This window comes from Electrophorus electricus, chromosome 4 (assembly GCF_041902795.1).
Source record: "Electrophorus electricus isolate QZ-2024a chromosome 4, ASM4190279v1, whole genome shotgun sequence".
Taxonomy (NCBI): Eukaryota; Metazoa; Chordata; class Actinopteri; order Gymnotiformes; family Gymnotidae; genus Electrophorus; species Electrophorus electricus.
Window position 1 is genome coordinate 4,548,937 of NC_137500.1, and position 19,791 is coordinate 4,568,727.

Consider the following 19,791-nt stretch of genomic DNA (forward strand, 5'->3'; position numbering starts at 1 on the left):
CTTTTCTTTCTATCTTATCAGGCTTATGGGCATATTCGTCATGATAAAAAGGGAAAAACAAACCGTCATTTCTATGGCAACAGCAGAAACAGGAAGTGAACAAGGGAGGATGTGTGAAACCTATGCAGCTGGGTTACTCATTGCTTGTATATCAAACATCACCAGTGTAAGCAGTTGGCCGCTTAAGGTCATGTGACGTTTTGGTCGACACCTGCGAGGCCAGCCATGGTTGAGGGGTGTTGTGTTGGAGAGGGGGCTGGTTGAAGGGTGTTGGGTTGATGAAGGTTTTTTTTTTTTTCTATTCCCTAAACATCCATTGCAATTACTCTGTGTGAGTAATATGAGCCATTACTATCAATTAAAACATTTCCAACATTGTGCTGCCAATTGCCAACCTGTATGTTTTAGCCATTATTTTAATTTCTCTAAAACACTTTGACAATGTGGGCTGCGAGAGACATTAAAGCACATCTGTCCTTCTGGTTTTAATTTGTGATAACTTGGCTATCTTAACTAGTCCTGATCTAGTTTAACAAGGTCATTGAATAGCCTACCTATAGTCTATACCTAGTCTAACTGGAATCCGTTGTAGTTCCATACAGAACGTTTTTTTTTGTTTGTTTTTTTCCCTTCCAGAGGTATCCCACGCAGCCGTGAAGCGCAAGGTAACAGTTCGATTCTGATTCCATCCTCACATTCAAGAGAGGAGGGTGAGGGGAGGGAGGCTGAGAAACGGTATTGAATTGAGAGTGGTTTCAGTGAGAAGGCAAACACAAAGGTGCAGATGTGTGCACAGTTGATGTTGAGGACTCCAGCCTAGAGGAGAAGGAAGGAGGCAGAGGTATCGACAGAAGAATGGAAGACTTGGTTTTAAAACCACAGAAACTAAGGCTGAATATATGAGAGAGAGAGAGAGAGAGAGAGAGAGAGAGAGAGAGAGAAGGGCGTGTCCATGTATGCACCACCCTCTACCTCCATCAGAGCCGCAATAGTGAGATCTCTCCCTTACTCGCACACCCGCACCATTCAAAAGTTCAAGCAAAGTCTCTCGGCTCCAACAGGCTTCCAGCCACCCGTGACAAACTCCACCCCAGGGCAGTGGACTCGTGCGCCCTCGACGCCTCTCTCTCTCTCTCTCTCTCCTCTCACTCACTCCCTCATGCACTCACTCATTCAGTCCAAATCTCAACACCCTCGCTTGTCACCGGGGAGGACGCAGACATACAGGAGAGCCCCTCCACCACAGCTCCTTTGCCCTCTGCCTCAGTCAGCCAGCATGTGGATTCTACTCCTTGGACTTACCTCTGGATTCCTGGCCACTTCTTGGGCGGACACCAATCAAGGTGAGAAGACTCTCCTCGTTGAGGAGAGAAAGAAAAGCATTTCTGGTGGTTGTGGATTTTTCCTTTTGCTGAAGGAAAGGAGTGGATGTTTTTGTTGTTTGATAGTGGCATGGCATCTATTGGGGAGTGCTTGTGATTGTGTGTGTGTGTGTGCGTGTGTGTGTGCGTGCGTGCGTTGGGGGAGCGGTAAGTATGGAATATATGGATGCCGACAAAGCAGCGTGCGTTTCGTCTGGCAGACAGAACAGACAAAGGAGACGACTGCTTACTTGCTATCCAGAGACAGACAGAGGCGAGAGACGCACAGAGAGTGGGAGAGAGAGATAGACGGAGACAGACGGAGGAGAGGCAGAGAGACAAAGACAGTGTGAGAGAGACAGGACAGGGAGAGAAATTGAGACAAATGCCTAGAGAGAGAGAGAGAGAGGGAGATGTTGGGAGAGACACTGGCAGATAGAGAGACAGGCAACGCAGACGCTGAATCTGTGCCTCGGATATGTGGGATAATCGTTTTGTTATCGTTTCTATCAGTTCTCATTGTGTGCCGCCTCCACGTTAGCCCTGGATGAGCAGGGCTGTCTCGTGTTCTGCTCGGCGGGTTTAGCACGGCAGCTCCTTTCACGGCTTAACCACAGCCAGGACTCAGCTACACAAAGGAAATTGATCGGCTGCACAGCCATTCTACTTCTGCCTTTCACTGTTTCGCTTTAGTTCTCTCTCTCATCTGGAGTTGGGATTTTTTAAATTGAGTCATGACAGGACACCTTAGTATGGGAATTTGCTAGTGACTCCAATTGATCTGCCTGTGCATCTTTAAATGGGAACTTGGCTGTGTGTGTGTGTGTTTTGGGGGAGTGTTGGGGGCAGAGTCTGACTGACTGCCACTCAGCCACCAGCTTTAAATTTCTGTTCTGTAAATGCAAACAGAAGCCAGGTTTTATAACAGCCAGTGTGGGATTGGGGGCTTTGTATACTTCTGTGTAAAAGTGAAAGGAGAGAGTAGCATCAGAGGCAGAGAGCAGAGACAAAGTGAAGGGTAGACAGGGTGCACCAGGCTGGCAGACGCACTCCAAGGTGTGCTGGGAAAATGAGCTGAATGTGGAGATTTCCCCTGGGGAAATCTTGGCTCCACGCGCTCCATCACACCCTCGGGCAGCCTGGGTGGTATGGAGGCGAAACGAGGGCCATACAGGAGCCCCTACCCAACATGGCCCCCGCGTGCAGACTAATTGGGTGCCTGGTGCGACCCTGGCCTGCTCTGGGAAAGCCTGGGTGCACTGCCCGTCTACTCGTTATGCGCCAGACAGACAGACACGCGCGCGCACACACCCCCTGCTTCCCGCACACACACCGCTTTCCTGCTGCTTAACTCAACCCATCTGTGATGTAACCTTGGCTTTACATGTGCAAGGACATTGACACTCTTGACAAAAAAGAAAAACGTATACCGTCTTTCGACTTTTCTTTTCTTTCTTTTTTTTTTTTCCTGTAGTAAAAAAAAAAATTTGTTTCGATTCTTGTTCTCCAGAATGATTATCTTTCCGTAATCCGTTATGACCGAGCCCTGACTCGTCTGTGGGCTTTCCCATCTATAAACTAAACAGATGTTTATTTGGTCAGTGGAAACTCTGCATTTTCCTCCTCCGTTAGTCACTCCTCAGAGGAATGTGGGATTTGAGGAGGCGTCCTGCTTCTGATTCAGACGCGCAGACCTCCCTGCTGGCTGGTGTCTGTCTGCTCGTGCTCATGCCTACAGCCATGTGTCTGTGCATGTGTGTCTGTCTCTGGGTTTGCCTAAGGCAGCTTTGGCCTATAGCCAGCCCTGCCAGACTCCGGCAAGCTGCTCAGCAGCTGCGGTCATCCTAGACAAGGAGCATTTGGTCAGAGCCCTACTCTCAGGTATGTGCAGGGAAAGGAATGGCCCCCCTGCACGCACACACACACGCATGTAGTCCCCCAGTCTGCTGGTGGAGTCAGGTTTCGGGGAGAGGAAGGCCATGCGCTCCCTAGTCCAGCCCTCCCAGAGGCATGTGCACGCGTGTCCTCTTAACTGGAAGCCTGGACCAGCAAACCTCTAAACCTGCTCACATATACGTTCATGTGTACCAGCATGTGTCATCCGGGCCTCATACATGTGTTTCCCATAAAGGACAGGATGTGGAGAGTTCAACCCCAGACCTCGTCAAATAGCTTTAGAGCTCTTCTGCCCTCATGCCTCTCTCTTTCTCTTTCTTTCATTCTGTCTCTCTCTCATTCTCTCACTCTCTCGTGCCCCCAGCCCCAGACACTAATCTGTGTTTACACAGGTCTTAAAGGTTGTGAAAGGACTCTCATATTTCAGCTGAACTGCGTCTCCCAGAATGCTGCTAAACCCATTCATTACGTTTTAAAGCCTTTCACTGGGGCTGAGTCTCCCGGCTGCGCGCCTCAAGTCTTGCTCATTTTAATACACACACAGCCCTTTGTGGAGTGGAGAGCAGCACTGCAGAACAAGCTTTGTGCAGGCTTCCTGTGCACCTCTGCCCTGCCATACACACACACACACACACACACACACACACACACACACACAAAAAAAAAAACACGTCTGTAGACTTCATCCATAACAGTGTCAGTGGCGAAAGGCACAAAAAGGCATAAAAAATGTGATGCTTCGTAGCTGCATGAATCACTGCTGCATTAATGGGTTTGGTAAAAGCAAACACGGTTAAATAATTTTGCTTGTAGAGAAACTTCCCACAAAACTTGAGCTAACAGGCAGCAAATAAAGAGAGAAAAAAGGGTATGTGCTTAGCGAGAGAGAGGGAGTCCGCTTTCAAGAAAGGCCCTTTGATGCCCGCGTCCTTCAGGAACAGTGCAGAAGCAGAGGGTTGGAGTGTGTCCTTCAGGTGCTTTTGCATGGCTGTCTTTGCACTCTGTGTGCTCTCTAGTTTCATTTGTGCAGCCTGCCCTTCCACCCGTGACTGGCAGTGGGGCGTGCAGACAGAGCCAGGCTGTGGGCACCGTTCACCTGGACGAAACACCCGAACACCTGCTCACACTTCTTTAAAAATTGATACTTTACATTAAAGTACTGTTAGTGTAACCATTACAGTTTAACACAAATTGTTGGGCTGTGCTTACATAATGGGAAACAGAGTATGAATGTTACATGTTTTTACTCAGTATTTAACACTTAATGGTAGAGTTACACAGTAACAGTGGCGATGTGAATTGTTTCTCTTTTCGGTATCAAATTGGCTCATTAAAGGTGACTTTACTTCACACATTTAACTTAAAAACAAGATAAAAACCAAGATTTAATGTAGCTCCATACTAGAAAATAACACTGCTGTTGCTGTGGCGGTGTGTGTTTTAATTAGAAGCCAAAACACCAAAGCAGAGATACACACTCCATAGAGCAGCTGGAGTTATTGGCACTCTCTATAGAAAACTCTGTTCTCTAGTCCTCTCTCTCTCTCTCCCTCCCTCCCTCACTTGCTTTCTCTTGTCTGTCCTTTTTCCTTTCACATCATTTGTTTAATACCCCAATCCCTTAACGTCATTAAAGGGGCTCCTTTGAAAACAAGCCCCTTTGGTTGGGCAGGACGGGACTCGGCACTTTGTGCCGACGGGCTTGGTTACTCATTCGGCATGCAGATGCAGCCGCGTCGGCTGTTGCGGGCATGCTCTTTGATCCAAGGTACCTCTGCAGGCCCAGAGGCTGTCTCTCCTTTGGAACACTGGGCACCGCAGGTCTCCTGGACCACTGCTGGGTCTAAGCTAAAGAGAGCCAGAATGGACGTAATAACGCTCAGCCCAACCACCATTAACGGCCACATGCGTGAGGCTTCCTCTTTGAGTTCCTGATCCGGACCCACGCAGTGCAGGCAAACTGAATAATGTACTGTCTTTTCCCTCGTGCCCAGAGCTCAGCACCAGATTTCGGTTGCTGTTTGGCTTGGACACTGTTGTCAGTGCATATGTGCCACCTGACCAACATTCTTATTGGCTGTGTTTTTTTAAACTTTGGCACAAGCTTTTAAAGACATTTAAAATAGCTGGACTATGGAGTCCTGTGTAGCTCAGTGCACTGGGAGAACTGGATCATACCAGCCATCTCTACAGTAACTGCTTTATATGTTTATATATGTCCATAAAGAGTATCATTATGCCAAAACCGAAAAGTACAGGGAACTGAAATTTAGAAAAAATAGGGTGTAAAACAAACATACCGAGATTGTTATATCTCATACAGTGTGCAACACATATTACATGTATTGAAATGTATATTTTGATTTTGCTATATATCCAAAGAATATTGTAATATGACCATTTTCATATATAATATATAACCTGCCATATGACAGTGTTAAAAATGCACTACAAATGAAAATTGATTTATGAAAGTAAACATGTACCCAAATCAAATATTGCATACATACATTCCAGCTCATAGAGGGTGCGTGTGTAAGTGTGTGTGTGTAATCATATGAGCCGTCAGCACTGGTCTAGGCTGGGTTTCAGGTGGCCGTTACTTCTGCTGGGGACAGTATTCCAGCACAGATTGCAGACAGTCTTCTGCTTCAGACTAGCACAGCTTGCTTTTCAGCGTGTTGCGGGAATGATCATGTTCCATTACAAAATAAATGGACTAATTAGTGTATTTCAGTTTAGGTGGCATGCTTGATGTAAATGAAACTCAAAATGTAAAGTGGTGTTTGTAAATATCACCATGGTAACCCGCAGACAGCACAGCCTGGTGGTGGAGCAGATGATGACAGACATCCTGAAGTTGCATGAGGTGCTGAGAAAAGCAGATGTCATCACAGGATATGCAAAATCTGCAAAAGCTTGTGTGCTGATTTCTGATAGCTTAGTAGCAGTTGTTGTGAAACAGACCACATGAGGACAAACGATAGACATCCTGATACATGGTGTCTGTTAACAATGTAATGTCAAATCTTCCAGCAATGAACTGCATCCTCCAAAATGACTAGGACAGCAGAGCTGGACGAGGGTCAGTGCAAAAGAACGTTTTCTTACAGCACACAAGATTACATCAGGAATCCAGGTGTCCGCAGTCTAGAGGCAGACAGGGACGTGTGTCCATGGCGACCAAACCATGTGGCGCTTTTAAGTGAAAATTTCAAATCGCCGTGGCCACCATGGTGCAGCCAACACTGAGGCTGTAGAAGATGAAGAATCCGAACTTCCCTACCTGCCTACCTCTCGGGCTGTTTTCTGCTCACCTTGGTTGTTGTTTTCAATTGCTGTTACAATGAGATTTCATCATGTGCTTTCTGTCTGATAATGTCTGCGTGCTTGTCTGTCGCCCGTCCGCTCGTCTCTATCTGCGCACCTCTTTTTCAGTCTTTGTTTGATGTGCGTTTCATTGGCGATAATCGCGTTTGACGCTAGCGGGAGCGGTTGGAGCGTTCTCCCTCCCTGCTGCTTCCGCCAGGGCTCACATGACTGGGCTGAGAGGAAGCGGGTTTATCCCCTGACTCTGACACGTTTCGACTCCGTTCATGAGGGACATGATAATTATGCGATGAGTATAATTTCTCTAAGTCAAGTCTTAGAGAAACAGGAGAAACACAGAAATGCAGTGTAAAAGTGTTTTGTGTGCATCATTGCCCAATTCGCAGTATTGTGTTATATGGTGAAAACCAAGGCAATTAATACAATACAGCATAAAAGTCCAATTTAATTATCAGCCACACTGACTACTAGTTGATGACCTCTTTCACAATAATAATAATAATTCTCAACCTTGGAGATGACATCATCCCAATCTTGGATATTGGTCGGAATCATATTTCTTTGCCACAATAATGTAGGAATTTGTTCTATGTGTAGGCTTGTTGGGAGGATTAAGCTTCTGGAGTGATTTCTGACGTAATTGCCTTCAGGCTCTCAGACTTGACTGTGCTTCCTGTAAGGAGTGCGGAGGGGCTCAACTTTGGAGCTCTTTGTGTCTGTCTTCAGAAAATGCAGCAATTAAAACAGAAGAGGGAGCAACAGCTGGACTGGGCCAAAAGAATATGGATTTTTTAATTTTATTTGCTTTTCTCTTAAATTTTCTTCACAGCAGTAAATAATCATTAAAATTAAAATCTTTCCCCTCACTCTCTCTCTCATTCCCCCCCCCCCCAGAGGTGATGTTTCGGAGCTGCAGTTTTTGGGGTGTGTTCCATATTCAGGGTGCAAGTCGGTACTCCCTGGATTTTGAGGAAGCCAAGGCATTGTGTGAGAAATTGGGAGCCACTCTGGCCAGTAAGAATCAGATGGATGCTGCCTATAAGAGTGGCATGGAAACATGCAGGTGAGTCGTCTGTTTGTCCCATGCACCAGTGTGTTGGGACTATCAGCAAAACCCATCAAGGGTTTTTAAAATAATCTGTACATGCACATATTAAAATTGATGTACATGCACATATTCAAACTTATTTCACACACACCTACACCAGCGAGTTTAACTCATCACAACATTATGAAAAGATTAGACAGCCATTTCTCTTTTTTTCTTAAAGCATTTCAATTGTCTTATCTGACAAATATCTGCTGTTTTATTGTAAATCCTTACAACAGTAAGCACACCTCTTGATCTAAAGGTGTCTGGTGCTCTTTTAGGAGCAGCACTGGGTCCCAAAACTGCAAGTCATGACTCCCCGTGCCTTGCATGCATCCACTCTGAAAATAAAGTCTCGTTATTACATGACAAACAGACAGACAGAGGAGCGCTTCATCAAGTCAATAATATGAAGGATGGCAATTAACCAGAGGTGTGTGTGTGTGTGTGTGTGTGTGTTCAGGTACGGTTGGACCGTTGATGGAAATATTGGCATTCTTCGCCACACAGCCAACTCTCTCTGTGCAGCAAACCTGACAGGTCATTTCCACATCAACAGTACGGACACCCACTTTGATGCTTACTGCTATGATGGAACAGGTAACTATGAAAAAAAAATGTGTTGTGTGTGTAATGGTTAGTTTTTTTATGAATCTATATTTGTACAGTCTGAGTTGTCGAATTTGTGAGAGGAGCTGTTTTTCTTTGGTGTAAAAGCGAGTTTATTGTGGTTGATGCCCTAGTGGGACTACAATAAAGAGAAATAAGTGCCTGTGTTTTAAAGATGTGTATGTCCAAAAATGAAACCCTGTCTCCCACATCAGACCTGTCAGAGAAGAACTGCACAATGACCTTCTCCCTTGATTCCACTGCTCAGGAGGCTAGTCCTGCACTACTTCCCACTGTTGGTGAGACGCAGTGCTCTCTTTCTTCTTCTTCCTGTAATGACTATGGTTACTGTTTGTTGTTGTTGCTGCTGCTCCTGATGAGGATGATAAACAAGCACACCGTGCAATAACCAACAACACTGATGAAAAGTGGCAGCCAATTTGTACACAGCGTACTCGCTATCAGAAACAACAGCCACATGGTGGACTGTACTGGGTGCAGGGAAAGGGGAGGAGGTTCAGACCAGGACAGAGCTCCACCCGTCACTGGACATACACACACACAGAGCACCACCCATCACTGGACATACACACACACAGAGCACCACCCATCACTGGACATACACACACACAGAGCACCACCCATCACTGGACATACACACACACAGAGCACCACCCATCACTGGACACACACACACACAGAGCACCACCCATCACTGGACATACACACACAGAGCACCACCCATCACTGGACATACACACACAGAGCACCACCCATCACTGGACATACACACACACACAGAGCACCACCCATCACTGGACATACACACACACACAGAGCACCACCCATCACTGGACATACACACACACACAGAGCACCACCCATCACTGGACATACACACACACAGAGCACCACCCATCACTGGACATACACACACACAGAGCACCACCCATCACTGGACATACACACACACACAGAGCACCACCCATCACTGGACATACACACACACACAGAGCACCACCCATCACTGGACATACACACACACAGAGCACCACCCATCACTGGACATACACACACACAGAGAGCACCACCCATCACTGGACATACACACACAGAGAGAGCACCACCCATCACTGGACATACACACACACAGAGCACCACCCATCACTGGACATACACACACACAGAGCACCACCCGTCACTGGACATACACACACAGAGAGCACCACCCGTCACTGGACATACACACACAGAGAGCACCACCCGTCACTGGACATACACACACACACAGAACACCACCCGTCACTGGACATACACACACACACAGAACACCACCCATCACTGGACATACACACACACACAGAGCACCACCCATCACTGGACATACACACACACACAGAGCACCACCCATCACTGGACATACACACACACACAGAGCACCACCCATCACTGGACATACACACACACACAGAGCACCACCCATCACTGGACATACACACACACACAGAGCACCACCCGTCACTGGACATACACACACACACAGAGCACCACCCGTCACTCGACATACACACACACACAGAGCACCACCCGTCACTGGACATACACACACACACAGAGCACCACCCGTCACTGGACATACACACACACACAGAGCACCACCCGTCACTGGACATACACACACACACAGAGCACCACCCGTCACTGGACATACACACACACACAGAGCACCACCCGTCACTGGACATACACACACACACAGAGCACCACCCGTCACTGGACATACACACACACACACAGAGCACCACCCGTCACTGGACATACACACACACACACACACACACACAGAGCACCACCCATCACTGGACATACACACACACAGAGCACCACCCATCACTGGACATACACGCACACAGAGCACCACCCATCACTGGACACACACACACACACACACACACATACACACACACACAGAGCACCACCCATCACTGGAAACACACGCACACACACACACAGAGCACCACCCATCACTGGACATACACACACACACACACACACACACAGAGCACCACCCATCACTGGACACATACACACACACACAGAGCACCACCCATCACTGGAAACACACACACACACAGAGCACCACCCATCACTGGACATACACGCACACACAGAGCACCACCCATCACTGGACATACACGCACACACAGAGCACCAACCATCACTGGACATACACGCACACACAGAGCACCAACCATCACTGGACATACACGCACACACAGAGCACCAACCATCACTGGACATACACGCACACACAGAGCACCAACCATCACTGGACATACACGCACACACAGAGCACCAACCATCACTGGACATACACACACTCAGAGCACCAACCATCACTGGACATACACACACTCAGAGCACCAACCATCACTGGACATACACACACTCAGAGCACCAACCGTCACTGGACATACACACACTCAGAGCACCAACCATCACTGGACATACACACACACAGAGCACCAACCATCACTGGACATACACACACACAGAGCACCAACCATCACTGGACATACACACACACACACACACACACACACAGAGCACCACCCATCACTGGACACACACAGAGCACCAACCATCACTGGACACACACAGAGCACCAACCATCACTGGACACACACAGAGCACCAACCATCACTGGACACACACAGAGCACCAACCATCACTGGACACACACAGAGAGCACCAACCATCACTGGACACACACACAGAGCACCAACCATCACTGGACACACACACACACACACACACACACACACACACACACACACACACACACACAGAGCACCAACCATCACTGGACACACACACACACACACACACACAGAGCACCGACCCTCACTGGACAGACACGCACACAGAGCACCGACCGTCACTGGACAGACGCGCACACAGAGCACCGACCGTCACTGGACAGACGCGCACACAGAGCACCGACCGTCACTGGACAGACGCGCACACAGAGCACCGACCGTCACTGGACAGACGCGCACACAGAGCACCGACCGTCACTGGACAGACGCGCACACAGAGCACCGACCGTCACTGGACAGACGCGCACACAGAGCACCGACCGTCACTGGACAGACGCGCACACAGAGCACCGACCGTCACTGGACAGACGCGCACACAGAGCACCGACCGTCACTGGACAGACACGCACACAGAGCACCGACCGTCACTGGACAGACACGCACACAGAGCACCGACCGTCACTGGACAGACACGCACACAGAGCACCGACCGTCACTGGACATACACGCACACACAGAGCACCACCCATCACTGGACACGCACACACAGAGCACCACCCATCACTGGACACGCACACACAGAGCACCACCCATCACTGGACACGCACACACAGAGCACCACCCATCACTGGACACGCACACACAGAGCACCACCCATCACTGGACACGCACACACAGAGCACCACCCATCACTGGACACGCACACACAGAGCACCACCCATCACTGGACACGCACACACAGAGCACCACCCATCACTGGACACGCACACACAGAGCACCACCCATCACTGGACACACACAGAGCACCAACCATCACTGGACACACACAGAGCACCAACCATCACTGGACACACACAGAGCACCAACCATCACTGGACACACACAGAGCACCAACCATCACTGGACACACACACAGAGCACCAACCATCACTGGACACACACACAGAGCACCAACCATCACTGGACACACACACAGAGCACCAACCATCACTGGACACACACACACACACACACACACACACACACAGAGCACCGACCCTCACTGGACAGACACGCACACAGAGCACCGACCGTCACTGGACAGACACGCACACAGAGCACCGACCGTCACTGGACAGACGCGCACACAGAGCACCGACCGTCACTGGACAGACGCGCACACAGAGCACCGACCGTCACTGGACAGACGCGCACACAGAGCACCGACCGTCACTGGACAGACGCGCACACAGAGCACCGACCGTCACTGGACAGACGCGCACACAGAGCACCGACCGTCACTGGACAGACGCGCACACAGAGCACCGACCGTCACTGGACAGACGCGCACACAGAGCACCGACCGTCACTGGACAGACACGCACACAGAGCACCGACCGTCACTGGACAGACACGCACACAGAGCACCGACCGTCACTGGACAGACACGCACACACAGAGCACCACCCGTCACTGGACACGCACACACAGAGCACCACCCATCACTGGACACGCACACACAGAGCACCACCCATCACTGGACACGCACACACAGAGCACCACCCATCACTGGACACGCACACACAGAGCACCACCCATCACTGGACACGCACACACAGAGCACCACCCATCACTGGACACGCACACACAGAGCACCACCCATCACTGGACACGCACACACAGAGCACCACCCATCACTGGACACGCGCACACACACACACACACACACACAGAGCACCAACCATCACTGGACATACACACACACAGAGCACCAACCATCACTGGACATACACACACACACACACACACACACACAGAGCACCAACCATCACTGGACATACACACACACACACACACACACACAGAGCACCAACCATCACTGGACACACACACACACACAGAGCACCAACCATCACTGGACACACACACACACACACAGAGCACCAACCATCACTGGACACACACACACACACAGAGCACCAACCATCACTGGACACACACACACACACACAGAGCACCAACCATCACTGGACACACACACACACACACAGAGCACCAACCATCACTGGACACACACACACACACACACACACACACAGAGCACCAACCATCACTGGACAGACACACACACAGAGCACCAACCATCACTGGACATACACACACACAGAGCACCGACCATCACTGGACATACACGCACACAGAGCACCGACCGTCACTGGACAGACACGCACAGAGAGCACCGACCGTCACTGGACAGACACGCACAGAGAGCACCGACCGTCACTGGACAGACACGCACAGAGAGCACCGACCGTCACTGGACAGACACGCACAGAGAGCACCGACCGTCACTGGACAGACACGCACAGAGAGCACCGACCGTCACTGGACAGACACGCACAGAGAGCACCGACCGTCACTGGACGGACACGCACATTGAGCACCGACCGTCACTGGACGGACACGCACAGAGCACCAACCGTCACTGGACGGACACGCACAGAGAGCACCAACCGTCACTGGACGGACACGCACAGAGAGCACCAACCGTCACTGGACGGACACGCACAGAGAGCACCAACCGTCACTGGACGGACACGCACAGAGAGCACCAACCGTCACTGGACGGACACGCACAGAGAGCACCAACCGTCACTGGAGGGACACGCACAGAGAGCACCAACCGTCACTGGACGGACACGCACAGAGAGCACCAACCGTCACTGGACGGACACGCACACACAGCACCAACCGTCACTGGACGGACACGCACACACAGCACCAACCGTCACTGGACGGACACGCACACAGGGCACCAACCGTCACTGGACGGACACGCACACAGGGCACCAACCGTCACTGGACGGACACGCACACAGGGCACCAACCGTCACTGGACGGACACGCACACAGGGCACCAACCGTCACTGGACGGACACGCACAGAGAGCACCAACCGTCACTGGACGGACACGCACACAGAGCACCAACCGTCACTGGACGGACACACACACAGGTCACATTCATACAGGACAATTTTGAATATCCAATCAACCTAACCTGTTTTTTGGACTGTGTTCTACCACACACCTAGAACATATAAACTCCACCCACATAGGGACTCGAAACCAAGACCCTAGCACTGAGAGGCAAACATGCTAACTCACCAAATCCATTTACAGAATCAATCAATCAATCAATATCTCTCTCTCTCAGACATACACACACAAAGATAAAATTGCTGCAGCTCATTTGGACTGGTCATTTTTTTCTAGTGTACCCATACCCATTTTGGCTGTAAGGATAGAAGAATATAGATACTCTAGATTTGCTAAACAATGGCTGATGTCATTGGTTGTGCTGTGAACAATTAGGCCTCAGATTATTTCCCAGAAACTGCCATTAATCAGAGCACATCCTCAGAGCAGCAGTGTGACAGGCACGGCACAGGTTAGAGTGCTAACACTGACATGGTTCTCTCTGAAGCAAAACATTAATACTCCTCTCTTGGACAAATGTCCCTCGGTATTTCCATGCTGCATGCTGGAATTTACATGAAATGTATAAAAAAAATAAACATCCAAAACATTCTTTGTGCAAAGAATAAAAAAATCTTTGAGCCCACCAATCTCATGTGACTGCCCCTGATTCAGACTCAGAGAAAGCTGGTGGGCCTACCGCAGAAAAAGACTCGAGCCCAGCTCCGACTGTATACTCCACTGTGGAGATGCCGACGGCCAAGCCGTACAACACCGGTCTGTCCAGCACCGACAAAGCCGACAACGTCACGAGCCTGACGGACACGGCCGAGGCTGATGGAGCCCCGGAGACAGAGGGTCCCACAGAGGCCATGCCTTGGCATCGGCAACCGGGGGCATGGACGTCTAACAGCGGAGGCTCGGGTATGGAAGATGCATTGACCACAGAAATCCCGAGACTCACCAGCAGAGATGAATCGAGTCACCATGAGGTCACAGACGCCCCAGCCGGGAATACAGAGGGTGAGACCCGAGTCTCAACGTCCAGCCCGTTTTCTAACCTTTTTAAAATGGAGTAGCCCTACAAAAGATACCCAGAACTGATTCAAATTTCTACGTAATGATGATATAAATGTTATAACAAGGTTATGTATTGCTAATAACTTCATGTTATTTGCTTTCTTATTCCATTGATGTGTATTTAATTACATGCTAAAAATACACAATATTGCACCCATTATGTGTAATATAAAACTGATAAATTATTTTAATTTACATTATAGCCCCTTACTGTGTACTAAAATGAAGGAGCATGTGCGTTTTTAGATCACTTACACTTCGAGCGTTTTTAGGCTGCTGGTTGGCTCTAAGCGCCACCCCCGTGTCAGTGAGCGGGGAGATGTGGGAGAGGTATTGCTCTTGCCGAGCGTCTCCACCAGTGTTGGTTTTAAGCCCCCTCTGCTGTTGGAGTTCAAGTCCATGGTGCTGTAACAGGTGGCTCTGCTCTCTCCGGCATGCCTCTCTGAAACTCGCCCCCTGCTGTTCACTGGCAGATATTAGAGAAGATTACAAAAATAGTTCAGAATAAATCTGAGAATAAGCTGTACGCAAGACAGTGCACTTTATACTATGTCCTGTAGAGCAAAAAAAAAAAAAAAAAGTATTTGAATAAAAAGTAAGCTTGCTTAATCTTAAAGTGATGACATATATGCTGTGTGTCTGCTACATGTAGAGAGGACTGTGTCAGAGGATCCGGACCCTACAAAGAGTCCGATGGCGGTGAATGAAGCAGATATGGATCCATCCGGAAAGGACAAGTCAGTAAATGGAGCAGCAGGTACAGTACCCCCACCGCCCAACAACCACCTCACACAACAATTAACCAAAAAAAATTTAAGTGGACACCTTTTGTGGTCTGGGCAGTGACATTCACATTTATGGCATTTAGCTGAGGCTTTTATCCAAAGTGACTTACAATTATGACAACTTGAGCAATTGAGGGTTAAGGGTCTTGCTCAGGGGCCCAGCAACCTTAAGATTACAAGTCAAGTACCTTAACCACTGAGCTACCACTGCCCCACCAACATAGCTGCACCATGTTTGAACATTTTTTCATATAAACCTGATTGTCTATTTCTGATCCTGAACCATGCTAAAAAACACATGTGAAATGTGAATGCACCCTGGCCCTCTCATATCCTGCGTCCTGCTAAAAAGTGTAGAATTCTGTTCACCGAGAGAGTCCAAAGTCATTCAAACTCAGAATCAGGAAACAAGGAAATAAGCAATGCTCAGGGGCTTGACAGACAAGTCTCTTTTCAAAACCTCTAGGCATTGTGATAGCTTGACATTGAATTTTGCGTATTGAAAACAAACTGTAATAAGAATTATTATTGCTATGAAACAATCATGTTTTGTATCTTATGTAGCTTCAGGGCAGCAGGGATTTATTACAAAATCATTGATCAATTATGGAGATAATGTTCTGTGTCCTTTGTAGATTGGCTGATCATTGTGTGTGTAGTCGTGGCTGTTGCTGCCATTCTCCTAATATGCGCTGTCGTGGCAACAAGGAAAAGGTAAACCTTTCTAATAGGCCTCGCGGCCTCCTTACGGTATGGGAATGAGGTGAATATGTATGGAATTAAAAAATTTTTTTGCTAAAATGGGATACTCAACTGATTACATATACAGTTTGTGATCCTTCGTCTTAATTCGATAATCAGTGGTCTGGGTGGTGTCACCGAGAGCAGTGGTTGGATGCGGGTCTGAACCAGCCTGTTAGGGCATGGGCTAGACACCAGCGCACTGGAGCCCCAGCCGAGCTAGTGTCCGTTCTGAGCAGGTGCGCTGCGTACACAGGTGGTGTGGCAGAAAGCAGACGCTGATGATCACGTCGAAGAGCAGCAGCGAGGGGAATGGAGCAGCCGCCTCGGCGGGCAGCTCCCGTGCCCAGGAGAGGGAGCAGGAGATGGTGACGCTCATGAACAAGGAGAAAGTCCAGGAGAACGGCAACACGGAGGAGTTCACGGTCATCACCCTGGAGGAGTCGCCTGAGAAAAAGGAGCAAGCGTGAGAGAGCAGAGGGAGAGAGCCGGGAGCAGGAGGGAAGAGGGGTCAGGGGGATTGGGGTGGACCAGCAAGAGACGGAAGCAGGTGTTGCACATTGGCAGAGTGAGTTATCCACTTTGGTCTGGAAACGGAACAGACACTCTGTGTAATAAAGTTAGGGCACGGCTATAAGTGTAAGGCTTCTGTAAGGCTGTGAGTGAGACTTCTTATGTCTTTTTATGTGATAATACGTTCTGTCAATGGTAATGATTCTTCTTCTATAATTTTTGCTCCCTAGTTGAAAAGGGACACCACACCAATGTCTTAAACTAGAGATGTAGACGAATGGGAAAATAAAGGTCTTCTCTGGATTCCAACAAATGGGGAGACTTTTGCCAAGCTTGAAGCTGTTGTCTTTCAAGCATTGCTCTATGTGTAGCTTGCCGTACAGGGTGAGAGGTGTCTTTCCAAAGTTAATCTTCCAGAAACATGAGGAGGCAGTTGGAGCTGAGTGCAATCATCAGCAGTTAAAACAGATTCATTTACATGTGTGTATGCATGGAGTGTTGCATACACACATCTCACCTCTGGCCTGTCATGTCAGCGCTCTGAGAGTAACACAGAGTAACACAAATTTACCGGTGGGTCACAATTAGGACTTCACGTCTGATTATTGTTGTTAGACTCTTTGAAATCTCATTTCACAAGGATAATGAATGTTCAACATTTCTTTAAAAATAATTCTTACAAAAAGACAAATCACTGAATTGGGGGGGGGGGGGTCTTCTTAAATTTATAAGAATGTTGTGATATCTACGTTTGCTTTTGGGGGGGTGGGTGTATGATAGTGTGGGGGTGGATGCAAAACTGTAAATAAACACCATTACAGTGCTGACACAGGAAGCCCTTCAGAGTTGGTGTTTTATCTCCTACCAGTTAGAGCTGAAACATGGAACAGGTAAAGCAGTCAGCTGCTGGTGGGAGTCACCCACTCTGAGATAACAGGGATGACGTGGCCCCGCTGCTGTGTGTTACACACGCTTCTTCAAATGTCTTGACTGGTTTTCTTTACGTATTAACCTTGTGTAAGTATCTTTTTTTTGTTTCCTGTGGATGGCTTACATGTATAATTTGCTTGTTCCTTTCAGAGGAAGGATATGTTGCTATTTTAATTTATGCTTTTGAATGTTTTGTGTATATAACATGATGCTTCTTTACTAAAGGTATCACTGTATTTCCTGAGTAGTTCAATTATTTCGGTTGACTTTTTCATAGATGTATTAATTTCCAATATCAGTTTAAATGTAGTCTCACATTACATCATAATGATGATGTAGTATATGAGAACTTATCAGTGATTTGTTTGTATTTTTAAATTTCCAAGTCTATTAGAGACTGTTTTCCAAGGAAAGCTACTGAAAATTCATGTATCCACAACTCTCATGCATATGCAATTAACAAATGTTTACTTTGATCACAGGTAATTCGTTTTGCTTCAATAAAATGTCAGTAATTTAGTCTCTCCGTTATCCATAATACTAAACATGTCGGTTATTTATTTTAAGATAATGGAAGTAGTGATTGGATGATGTCACTTATTGATCATGTTGTGCACCTTACATTGCCTCCAAAGACTCAAAGCAAATGTACATATTTCCATACATGGGCTTTATCCCCATAGATGACAGAAACATGTTGTTGGCTGGATATGTTTTCTGTCACCATTTTTTTCTAGTCTCTCAATGTGTTGTGATGCATCACACCATGAAAAAATATATATAAATCACTATAGACTCCTTTGGGTTTCTGCTTTCTCTCCCTTCTGTTGTTTTGTGGTGGCAGTCATCTCCTGGATGTGTTTTGTTTGAGAAAGATTAGCATATGCATTAGTGGTAGGAGTGTGTGTAGCCAGAGTTTGTTACGATGAAATAACAAATGACTGTTCTTTAAAAAATCAATTTGTGAAGTGAGAACTGAAATAAATGTTTGGATGATGTTTGGGGGTTTTTTTTTTAAATGATTGGAATGAATGAATGAATGAATGAAAGATAGAGAGAGAGAGAGAGAGAGAGAGAGAGCAAGAGAGGGAGAGAGAGAGAGAGAGAGAGAGCAAGAGAGAGAGAGAGGGAGAGAGAGAGAGAGGAAAAAAAAAAAAAGGTGTGGCTGCTATGGCAGGAGACTGTGCAGTTGCCATGGCATCCAAGTCATGCTGGAAGATTCTCTCCACCCCGGCTTGGAGACGAGGGGGGAGGGGCTGTTTGAGTCCCCTGTCACTTTGCTTTCTCTGCACTTAAAAAAATGTACCTATGTGGAATTAAAAAGGTAACGTATAATACTCATCCGGACTGACATGATAATGTTTGCCTCATATCAACGAGCACTCGGGGGATCAGGATAACTCTTATTGACCTTAAATTGCCCAGTGCTGGTCAAGATATGACCACATGTTTCTATTTTCTTCTCTTTAGCACACTACATTATTGCTAATATTACTAATATATTTGAACTACGCATACATAATTATTTTATAGGAGAAGCACTAATATGTTTAATTTATTTTTTTCAAAAGGACATAGACTTGATTACTGTTTCAGTCATCTAATATAAATAACATTTTAAAATACTTGGATTTTGTGAATAATTTTTTTTGCTTCTGTTGCTGGAATAATACAGGATATA

At 47.7% G+C, this 19,791-nt stretch overlaps 1 protein-coding gene across 2 annotated transcripts; it reads left to right on the top strand.

The window, feature by feature from the left end:
* The first annotated feature begins 680 nt into the window (after nt 1–680).
* cd44b (CD44 molecule (IN blood group) b) lies at nt 681–19,108 on the top strand. Of its 2 annotated transcripts, none has more exons than XM_081711893.1 (8): nt 681–1,343; nt 7,482–7,650; nt 8,141–8,277; nt 8,502–8,585; nt 14,737–14,985; nt 15,794–15,898; nt 16,562–16,640; nt 16,924–19,108. In XM_081711893.1, exons 1-8 carry the CDS (start codon nt 953–955, stop codon nt 17,135–17,137), a joined length of 1,428 nt encoding a protein of 475 aa, XP_081568019.1. In that variant the 5' UTR covers nt 681–952; the 3' UTR covers nt 17,138–19,108. The 2 variants fall into 2 exon arrangements, with proteins under 2 accessions (XP_081568019.1, XP_035379649.2); XM_035523756.2 differs by having other exon boundaries at nt 687–1,343; nt 14,737–15,084.
* The last annotated feature ends 683 nt before the right edge of the window (nt 19,109–19,791 follow it).

What these genes read in the sequence shown, in the direction of transcription:
- cd44b (XM_035523756.2), top strand. Translation starts at nt 953, where the DNA reads ATGTATGCACCACCCTCTACCTCCATCAGAGCCGCAATAGTGAGATCT. An exon ending in TTACTGCTATGATGGAACAG is followed by an intron (nt 8,278 to 8,501) that starts GTAACTATGAAA and finishes CTCCCACATCAG; the next exon opens with ACCTGTCAGAGAAGAACTGC. An exon ending in GTCAGTAAATGGAGCAGCAG is followed by an intron (nt 15,899 to 16,561) that starts GTACAGTACCCC and finishes TGTCCTTTGTAG; the next exon opens with ATTGGCTGATCATTGTGTGT.